Raw genomic sequence first — 11,609 nt, forward strand, 5'->3', positions numbered from 1 at the left:
AAAAACCTGTGCAGGCGGGGAGATGGGTTCAGACCAGGAGATTCATATGTCAACAACGTTGATTAACTTCTATTTCTGAGTGTTATATCAGACAATACTGAATCTGAGAAGCTCCTAGAGGTCATTTCTTTACAAAACAAGGCTTTACTGTTTGCTTTACTTTATTTTGCTCATTAAAAAGAATTAAATGAATTTAGAAAGTGGGAAGGGGCTGCGTTTTGACATAGTTTAGGACTGTTATCATTATACATTTTATTAAAATTAAAAAAAAAAAAAAAAAAAAAAAAAAGTACTATCTGCCAAAAAACATTCAGATTTATCCTTTACTGTGATTTGTCTCATCCTCCCGTAGTCTATATTCAGCAGCCAGCTGTAGGGGTGGGTATGGTTAAAACTTTATTTTTCATTATGTCAAAACTTATTTCCATAATTAACGTTTCTTTTTTTTTTTTTTTACCTCATTCGTATGACAAAATATATTTTCTCTAGCAGCAACGGTAATGTTTACAGTAGTGTGGATATAACTATGAACTCAGTAGCACGTCGCTGGGAAGTCATCTAAAGCTGTCAATAGAACAAATAATATCCCAAGAGATGGTCATTTAACAGGAGACCAGCTGGTCCACCTTAAAGGTCAGTCTTCGTTAAGGGAGTTCGGTGACCTTCGGCTCACCTGTTGTTTTTCTGCTTTTAGGCTAACCTCCCCCAATCATTCTGATTAGCAGGCGGGAACATGGCTTGTCTGGTGGAGCGTTTATCCACCAACGCACCAACCACAGCCCGAACCGGGGCTGATCAAACCGCGGGCCGGATTGAATCCTGTTTGAGATTTTTTTTTTTTTTAATTTTTTTTATGGCCCGCCAGGGGAGATGCCTGTCTGATCACTGTTTTCACCTGTAACACACGGACACGTAGCCGCTATAAGCACCTTATGTCTGCTTGAAATTGTATTATAAACAGGCCCAAGAGTGTTTTACGTCCCAAATTGATACCATACATGTTATTTTATGGCCATTCATTGACAAAACGGGCCTCCTTGGTATTGAGTTTGAGCCGCCCGTAGCCTGAGCCACACACACACACACACACACACACACACACACACACACACACACACACACACACACACACACACACACACACGCCGTCCTGCAGCCTCACACTCTCTCCCTCTTTGTGTTCAGCCCAGATGCCGTGAAAGATCTGGTGGGCGATGTACCTGAGTGTTATGTTAGGAGGGGAAAAAACCCAGTGAGTCCCAGTAATAACGATTTCAAACCTGTAACAGATCATACAGGTTGTTTTGAGGGGAAACCCGTTTGCAGATTTGTTATTGCAGTTTGGAGGATAACTGTTCAGAGGAAACCAGGAAATCACCACATGACACATTTAATTGCAGATTACTTCTGGCATCACCCAGAACATTACAATATCAGGTTTCTCTCGCGTAGAGGATTTAAAAGGAAACGGTGCGTCATTCGCACTGCTGAAAAGACGAGACGGGACGCAGGGGGACTACCGCAGGAGGAAGGGACAGACCGGACAACTGGCGAGGGATTGTTCGATTCTTCACACCAAACACAAACAGCAGATGTCTTCCATCGCGTCAAAATGTCTCCGTTCCTCTTCAGCAGCAGTTTCTCGTCATTATTTCCATAGTTTTCCGACGCAGACGTCACCATCGAAGGGCCCACGTTCCACGTTCGGGGCGCTCACATGATTTACCATACCCACATTTTTTGGGACGAGAGCAGAGCACCAACTTTCACACCACAAGTAAGATTTGACTTTTAGCTGTAACACGTGTGGGAATCAGGGAGTTAGTTTGCAGGGGCATCCTTTTGATCCACGTGATTTCAGCAGTTCATTCCCCCCCCCCCCCCCAAAAAAAAAAAAAAAAATAGCTGTTTTAAGAAGAATATGAAGACAATGAGACCTGGTCTTAACCCTCGTGTTGTCCTCGGGTCAAAATGACCCGCAGCTGTGTTCAACCGAGTTCTATTTTATTTCTATACTTTTATATGTTTTTTGGGGATCGTTGGTCATCATTCTTTAAAGAAACCCTCACAGCCTCCTTGTCACCAATGATCCCCAAAAAATATGAAAATAAAATAGAACTTGGTTGAACACAGCTGCGGGTCATTTTTGACCCGAGGACAACAGGAGGGTTAATTAGACCTGAAGTTTGATTGTCCCAAACACAGAGGGAACAACCGGCGCCGACAGCACTTCCTGTCACTTTGGCTGCGCTTCACGCTGTCAGCGTCCCTCAGAGATGAACGGGCAGACCGTAACCTTTCAAAACCCCGTCCCAACCCGAGTGAACGTCATCTGTCCTACAACCAAACAAAACAAAGTGGAACCACTGATGAACCTGCAGCCTTCCTATTTTTTCATATATTTTACACGTTGTATTTTTCATTGACCAGATCTTTGCATATCCACAGATTCCGATGACATTTTTAATAGATGACCGACAAATGTAAGAACAAGTAGAGATCTGTGAGTGAATGTTCTCGGAACAAATATAGTCGATTTACATTTTTAGATGGACATTTTTACTCCGATTGGTATTTTTGGCGTCAGCGTATCTACATTTCATGACGGTTAGCTTGTGTGTGTTTTAAATTCAGTTTTCTGGTGTCCTGATCTCTACGGGTGCTGTGGCTGCAGCTCCACAAATGTTCACTTTTAACAGCTTCCCCTTTCAAATCTCCATCCTCAGCTCAGCCGGTGAAGATGGAGTCAGTGGTGGAGGCTCAGCAGGGGGTGGAGACTGCTGTGATGGAGACGGAGACCCATCAGATCACCCAGGCGCAGATCGCCACTCTGGCACAGGTGACGCGCATCGCTTTTGGTTTTCGCCGCGGTCTGTCGGAACAGCTCGGTGACATCCCCTCTGAATTGTAGGTAACCATGGCAACAGGACACGCCTCGGCAACAGGTCCCACGGTAACGCTGGTGCAGCTGCCCAACGGACAGACGGTTCAGGTCCACGGCGTCATCCAGGCTGCACAGCCGTCGGTGATCCAGTCCCCACATATCCAGGCTGTACAGGTGAAAAACACACACGCACACACACACACACACACACACACACACACACACACACACACACACACACACACACACACACACACACACACACACACACACACACACACACACACACACACACACACACACACACACACACACACGTGCAGTCTTTAGTTTTTTGGTGTTTCATATTCTTCGACACTATAAACAACATGAAGTAAGAAGCTCTTGGTTAACGTATTTCTGTGGTGTTTTGGTTGTTTCCAGATCTCCACCATAGCAGAAAGTGAAGACTCCCAGGAGTCGGTAGACAGTGTGACGGACTCGCAGAAGCGCAGAGAGATTTTATCACGGCGCCCCTCGTACAGGTGATTTCTACGAGACACTGCCAAGTCAATTATGCTGTCCTACTGCTAAATTAATAACCTCCTATATCCTGATATTTTGTAATTTAACTCAAACAAAATATTGTACAAAACTCTGGATTAAAGTGCACACACCAATGTCGTTCTTTTTTTGTTGTTGCATGTTTGTACATTTCATAATCAGATTTTTTTTATATATATATATATATATTTTGTTTTGCAAGACATGTTGAGATGTAAACTCTGCTTGTTTGCGGGGCATCATGATGATAGTCTGTAATAAGAAACTTGTACATGTAACCCGAGGAACCACCTGCCTCTGACTGTCTATCACGGGGCTAATTTCAACCAATCAGATCATTCTGATCTCCTCTTCACCCAGAGCTGGTTGTAGGTCCTCATGGGTTGGTGCTTGGCACGGGGGTCATCACGTCAAGTGTGTGAAGCTGTTTTATTCTGCCGTCTGCACAGCTTCGTACCCAAACGAGGAGCGTCTGGTCGTTTTTTTTTTTTTTTTTTTCAACGTCCTGATTTGATCTTTTTTTTTCTTGATTTTTCTGCTTCTGGCAGGCAAATGTTGTGAAACCGTTTATAATTTGTCCAGTTTTTTTTCGTTTTTTTTTTTTTTCTATTTCCTACTTTGTTGTGCGTGAGCTTACAAACAAAGACGTAATTGCCGTTGATGTAGTTATGTGATGTGCAATCGGGAGTCTGCACGAGGATTCTCTGTGTTGTTCCTCCGTCTGAACTCCTGCCCGCTGGATCTGCTCTGTCGAGCGTTAGACTGCAGTGGCAGCGATCAGCTGCAGCGGACGTCTTCAGTCGGAACAAGAAGTCGATGCGAACAGGTCCGGTGGAGAAATAGCCTTAAGCTCGACAGGGTGGATCCTTGCAAGGTTGCATTATCTCATGAATCCGGCTGACTCGCAATGTAAACAGACATGTGCACCTTTTAAAAAAATCGTGCAATTTCACGCAAATAATTGCGCACTTTCTCGACCATGACGACCTCAACTCGTGAACTCGTACGAAGTAAATCTTGACGGCTGCTTGTCCCGACAGGAAAATCCTCAACGACCTCTCGTCCGACGCGCCGGCCGTCCCTCGTATCGAGGAGGAAAAGGCCGAGGAGGACTTCTGTGCTGCCACCACGCCGTCCATCACCACCGTCACCGTCCCCACGCCCATCTACCAGACCAGCAGCGGCCAATACAGTAGGTGACAGCAGGCTTGGAGCTCTACGTAATTCAGACTTCATAGTTGGGTAAGCTTTGTCGGTTAAACGGAGCAGGTTGTGTTCACGGTAACAGACTTAAATCAGCACACGTCAGAACGCTCGGTCCCGATGCTGGAAGTCAACTAGTTTTGGCGTTTGTCACCCACCAGTAGGTCGAAGTAGACGGAAATATTGCCTCATAAGAAGTTACGGTGGTCAGTCTGGGTCATGTTTCACGGTTTTGGTTCATAATTGAAATGTGATCTGTCCTGGTATGACTTCCCAACTCTTGAGTACAAAACTAAAAAGGGCCGTACCATCATCTGATCGTTTTTGGATTCGTTCTCTCATCTGTTCCCGTCTTCTCCCCGTTCTCACGCAGTTGCGATCACGCAGGGCGGGGCCATTCAGCTGTCCAACAACGGCACCGATGGGGTCCAGGGTATTCAGACTCTGACCATGACCAACGCGGCAGCGGCCACCCAGCCGGGAGCCACCATCCTGCAGTACGCACAGACCAGCGACGGCCAGCAGATTCTGGTTCCCAGTAACCAGGTGGTGGTCCAAGGTGAGAGCGGGGATCCGGTACCATTAAACGCGCCCATAACTTTAGAAAATATGTCTTTCTAATTGGACTAATTTTCTGCTGGTGTCAGCAAATACATTTATCTTTTTTTTTTTTTTTTTTTTTTTGAACAAGCTAATGCAACATTTCCCCGGCCGTTTAGCTACCTCCGGTGACGTCCAGGCCTATCAGATCCGAGCAGCACCCGCCAGCACCATCGCCCCCGGGGTGGTCATGGCCTCTTCCCCCGCCCTCCCCACCCAGGGTGCCACCGAAGAGGTCACCAGGAAACGGGAGGTCCGCCTCATGAAGAACAGGTATGAACTGAGGAGGCATCTCTTGTGTGGTAAATAACCCCTTTGCAGTTTTGTGAGATAGAAGCTCAGCATCCACAGCTGCTGCTGTCTGGAGAAAGAAGCCTGATGGTCAGTGTCAGTAGTATAAATAGAAGGCTCTCCCAAAATCCCCCCTCTCCCCCCCCCCACACACACACAAAACCAACCATGAGAAAAAAACCAAACATCCAACCTGTGTGTTGTTCCTCCTGCAGAGAGGCGGCCCGTGAGTGTCGCAGGAAGAAGAAGGAGTACGTTAAGTGTCTGGAGAACCGAGTGGCCGTCCTGGAGAACCAAAACAAGACGCTCATCGAAGAACTTAAAGCCCTTAAGGACCTTTACTGCCATAAATCTGAGTAGCTCCTGTCCTTCAACACCGAGCTGGGCCAAGTAGCATTTCGAGTTCCTTTCAAAGTACCTTGACGGTTTGATTCTGCCTGTCTGTCTGTCCGCAGCGAGCATACGGCTGTCGGTACAAGAATTTCAAAATACACAAAGTGTTGTGGACTGTCATCGAGGTCGAACGGTAAAACATCGGAAGTGAAACTTTATAGTCTGAAAACAAAAGCTACAATCCTGTGCAATATTATTTAAAGGTGCGGTCAGCTGCTGGCGACAGTTAGCATGTTGCTACACACACACACGCCCGCGTCTTATTGTCATAGTTTTGGCCAACACCCGTATCCGTCAGCACGTCACTGCTGAGAACCTTAACTCTGCTTTTCTACATCAAAAAGAGCCTCCGCGTGGTTTCTTCTTGTCGTCCAACCAGGTGAAACAAAAGGGTGAATACCAACGTGGTTCATAATAGTTTACCGAACTACCGACGTTTATCGTACCTGCTGAGACCTCCAGTGTTTCTCACTCGCATTTAGTTTCAGCGGCCCCCAAAAAAAAAAAAAAAGGGCTGCTTTTCATATATATTTGGCATCATTGGACTCCAGTAGAGTTTCCGTGTTTACTGTGTAAGCAATAATGCCCCCGTCGCGGTCGGCCTTTTGAGGCATCGCCACTGTTGCCGTGGTTACCTGCCGTTTTGATTTACCTCGGGCTCTGACGTGCAGCTGTAGTTAAACAGTTGTGTTTAAAGTGCACTAATACTCCACTGTTAAACCGTTTACCGGCCGAAACCACGACAACAAGACAGCTTGTGAAAAAAAAAAAAAAAAAAAAATCAGAAGCCTTTTAATGTGAATACAAATTCGATATTTTTGCCTGCTGCATATTTTGGTCTACTTTATGGCACATTTTACAATTAGCGCAACGGTTCAGATGTGTATGAGGCAAGCTGCGGTTAAAGGCTTTGAATGAATCATGAATCTCTACTTGATCCACTTCCTGATGTTGAACCGCCCTCGTATAGCGACTTGTAGGGACTCTTACAACTCAATCGGGCTCAAACAAGTCTTTTTTTTTTTCTAAGTGTTTTTAAAGATGCTACCAACTGCCGATCGAAAAGGAAAGGGAACTGTGTGTGTGTCTGTTAAAAGGGGACGTATTATAGCGTGACGTCACACTTTTCCATTCATTCATGTTGTTTGTTTGGTCGTCAAGGCTGCTGTTACTGTAAGATCATGAGCAGGCTGAGTTTTAAAAAGAAAGATTATTGTTTTTACAGCCTGGGGTCTTATTTTTTACGAGCTTTGGACAACATTCCTATCAGTGATGGAAACATTTTACTCACGAGCTTAAAGGATCAGCGTGTCAGACTAGGGGGGATCTATTGACAGAAATTAATTCAAATTATGTTTCATTGGTGAATATATATATATATGAATTAATGCATTTTAATTTCCTTACCTGTAGATATATATATATATATATATATATACAGACACCAATGAAACATAATATATATATATATATATATATATATAGATGAATGCATTTTAATTTCCTTACCTGTAGATATATATATATATATATATATGTATGTATGTACATATACATATATATATATTGTTGATAACGCAACGCGCTGCTTGTGCTGCCTCCCCAGATATCAGCCCTTAAGTGGGTGAGTGAAATGTTGTCTCAAAACAGATACGAGTGACGTCTAACAAGGGCGAAAATAAACTAAACGAAAACGCACATTAGATCAGCAACTTTCTAGGAGGTTTCACGACTAACGTTAAACGTGAAATCAAGCTTCATCTCATCAGTTTGTCATTAAAAAAAATTATCACCAGGATAACAAAAACAAATTCAATTTTTTTCGTATCATTTGTCAGTTGTTTTCCAATGTTATGTCTTGTTTTGCAACATGTGAAATATGGATTGTGACAACATGCCAGACTGCGCAGCCATTTTTTAATAATAATGTAGCAGATGGGATTCTTTGTGAAATCCACAGGAGTTATCGGCTACAATCATACGAGTTTAATACTAATAATCATAAAAGACGTGCGTTCTGTTGAAAAGAGGCGACTTTTGTAGGACTGTTTGATGTTTTTGAGAGGATCCGTGTACGTGTTTGTCAGTTTATTTTTTTATATTCCTGTACATATCCTCTACAGCATGTGTAGACCTCATGTATTTCTGTTTGTTTGATATGAAACATGTTCTTATGGCTCGTATGAATCCGACTTTGCATATTTGTAAGATACATCGGCGTACGAGTCGAAGGGCATCGTATGTTTGTATTCGTGTCATCCACCAGGCCTACCGTCGTCATGGCAGCTAAGTGTGTGAGAAAAGGCCTTTTGTTGGAGATGTTATACTTTGGAGTGTCGTGCTCTGTTTAGGATCAGCAGTGTTTGTTTGTGGAGAAGAGCGAGTCTGTTGAGAGCAGTTGGGGGTATACAACATGTGTCAGTCTCATCATGTACAATCCTCTTCATTGGGAAACTTTATTGACCATATTCTTTAACTGTAAATGTATTTTTTTTTATCTGTGAAGCAGAAACGGCTCCGGCAGTAAATGTTTTTTTTTTTTAATATCTCTCAAGTCATCAAATGAAAGCACAACTTTTATTTCCACTGGAGCCTTTTTTTTAATGTTTATTTTATTGTACTTTTACGACATTTATTTTATTACAGAGCTACTTTATGATTGTTTTTTTTTTTGTGTGTTTTTTTTACTGACATTGGATTCAGTGGAAAAATACATGTCAGTAAATCAATCATTAACATGTGAATAATCTTCAAACAAAGGTATGACATTTTTAGGGAATCGGATGACGTCAGGCGTTTTCCTCTCGATCACTGTCAATGCTCGATCGTTGTTCCGGTAACTTCTATGTCGACCTTTAAACAGTAGTTTGGTCCACTTGTTAGCTTTTTTTCCCCTATAGATTTTAAATGTATTTCAAAGCCGCATGATAAAAAGCGGCCGTATGTGAGTGGGAGCTGTTAACTCGGGAAGGCCTTCGGTTTGTTTGGCTGAAAGCTCCAGAAGCTAATATGTGGACCTTAAAATGAAAGTTAAAGTTTCTAAACCTCAGTCGTGAGCTGAGAAGAAATTTGAGGGATGTGGGGGGGCTCTAAGAGCCCAATTTACATGTACACTAGAATCCATGTAGACAACCTTACAAAATCACAAATAATCTTTTTGTAAAGCGTTTCATGTGATGAAATGAAGTCTGGCAAAACACATCTCGGGCCTGTCTGGTTGTAAAAGCTTATTTTCAGAGGAGAGAACAGAACCAATATTCAGTAATAACTGCGATCAGTGCCAGGGGTTGAACAGTGAGTGTAGGGTTGGGTAGCACTCAAAACATTTACCAGTGCCATTACGTCATCTAAATTACTGAGATGAAGTGTATTCTGGGTAAAAAAAAAATCGATCTCGTTCACATCCGGTGTTGGTGCTGAAAAAAAAACAAAAAACTGGAGTAATAATCTTTTTTTTCTGTTCATTTGATATAATGAGCTCAACTTTGTGATGTGAATACACTTTATCTTTCCAACGATACCAACAGTGGTTTGAGTTCTGCCAGAATAGTTTGTACCCACGGGCCTCATTTGTGCATGTAACAGATGTGTTTAAAAGCATATATATATATATATATATAGAATTTCTAGGTCAGTAATAATGACATTTTTTTCTAACTTTTAATGTGATCAGTTTCTATATTGCCACTTTTACACGTTATCAAAAATGCCATGTATTGTATATTACCTTGTAGAGACATGGTCACCAAACGAGGCATTACATCCTGTTTGTTTGAACATTTGTCACATGATGAAACTACCAGCCCATTATTTCAAAGTGCTGTTACTCCGACATTACATCACTCTTTTGTAAACACCTCCTATGTCACAATAAACTGCTCTTGAAGACTGTTATGTATTTTACTGTTAATTCATTATGTATAAACGTTCAATTCACGACAGATCGATGGACTGCAAGAGGTAAATTTTAGAATTTGAAAGACAGCTACCCTAAAGATTGATTGCAGAGAATTTGATAATTTTGCAAGTAAATTTTTAGCATCTCATTTGAACAAACGTGAACCTGCTTTGGTTAAAGGTTTAAAAAACTATGGCTCACACAATGTTTTCTTCGTCTTTAAAAAATTAAGAGCCGGGTTCCCATATTCTCACATCAATAATTGGAAAATTTAGCTTAAAAATCATGTTTTGACTACATTTTATGAATTTCCATTGGTGGTGAAAGAAATATTCAGATAGTAATGTGAAAAGCTGTGTATTCAAGCTTTTGTTTAAAGATGCTGTAAAGTAGAAATGAAAATGAGTTTTAAGCTGCATTACATCACATGTCAATTCATTATATCACGTCAATTCATTACATCACGTCAACTCATTACATCACGTCAATTCAAACTTTGAACCTGCTCAGGTTGAGCTGAAAGTCTTTCTCTTCCACTGATGTCCCTTTAGCGAGGCTCTTCACGAAATCAATCCACCTCGTTTTCCTTTCTTCATCAGTAGGGAATTTAAATAGCGGTGCAGCGCTGCTTTGGAGGTTCTTGCTTCCAGGAAAGATGCACTTGCGGGTGGAGGGAGACGTCCTGTAGCAGCCAGCTGATGTACAATAACAATCTGACTACGGCAGGAGTAGAACTGAAGTCGAGTGGGATGACCTCTTATGCAAATGAGCTCCAGGCTTTCACCGTGTGAGAGGAGGAGCCATGCAGAAGGTTATATAAACCGGCTGTGATCTGACATAGATAGGCTGTTGTGACGTAGATAGGTTAGGTTTTTAGCCCCGCCTAAAAAAAAAAACCTGAGCTGAAGACGGGTGAGAAACTGTTTAACGGTCTAACTCCACATTTCAGTGCGACAAAGTTTAAAAGCTTTGCACATGCTTTCAGCAACTCATTTCACACGTATGTAATGTATTGAGAAGCAAATCTTGGAATTTGCTTTATAGCATCTTTAAGCAGAAGAATAGAAGTATTATTCGAAAAATATAGTATCAAGATTGAAGTACTGATGTAGAAGGTCTCATCCCAGGTTATTGCTGATACATTCATGTGTAAGCAGCATTTGAATGTTTACCTATTTACATTCTGTTGGCTATTTAAATCTATAGCTATACATACTAGTTTTACGCCTCACTGATCATTTTATCCATGCAAAAATTGCAACATCACATTTTGAGAAAATTAAGCATTTCAAGAATGGGACAAAAACCTCCAAATTGTAGCACTTAAGTTTATGTGCTCAGTTGCTTTCAGTAATGTTCAGTTTTGTTTTATTTTATAACTAGTTGTATGTAGCTGCAGAAACATTTCTCCCATTTATGACACTATGCAACTTCACGCTAAAACATCTGCAGCAGACTAAATATATCAATAATATATTTCACGGACGAGGAGATGAAATCAAATATATTAAGTGTTACCGTCCTCAGGCTTCCCGTTTCTTTCGTTGCTTGAATGAGGCGGGATGGATTGATTGACAGGTAGAGAGTGCAATAGAGGACGTGCTTCAGTTTTCACTGTCAAAAAAGGGTGTGGATCGGTGACGATACAAAAATAGTAGCGTCGTTGTTTCATCGGTTTAAATCGATTTTAACAGACGGCCACTCCAACCAATGAGCGACTTTCACGGGTCCTTGTTTTGATTTATCAGCCAATAGGACTGAATGGAATTCCTAAATGGGCGGGTGCACAACATTCCT

General features: G+C 42.1%; 1 protein-coding gene across 1 annotated transcript; it reads left to right on the forward strand.

Moving 5' to 3' along the window:
• The first annotated feature begins 1,619 nt into the window (after positions 1–1,619).
• LOC138631841 (cyclic AMP-responsive element-binding protein 1-like) lies at positions 1,620–7,321 on the forward strand. Its single transcript, XM_069717028.1, is given in 9 exon segments — positions 1,620–1,733; positions 1,736–1,777; positions 2,727–2,839; positions 2,912–3,058; positions 3,308–3,408; positions 4,468–4,619; positions 5,004–5,189; positions 5,350–5,503; positions 5,737–7,321. Coding segments are annotated over 9 exon segments (1,056 nt in total). The 5' UTR covers positions 1,620–1,717; the 3' UTR covers positions 5,882–7,321.
• The last annotated feature ends 4,288 nt before the right edge of the window (positions 7,322–11,609 follow it).

This window comes from Brachyistius frenatus, unplaced genomic scaffold, assembly GCF_029030835.1.
Source record: "Brachyistius frenatus isolate BFR_SWC_R1_liver_20210118 unplaced genomic scaffold, ASM2903083v1 Contig_167, whole genome shotgun sequence".
NCBI classification, from domain to species: domain Eukaryota; kingdom Metazoa; phylum Chordata; class Actinopteri; family Embiotocidae; genus Brachyistius; species Brachyistius frenatus.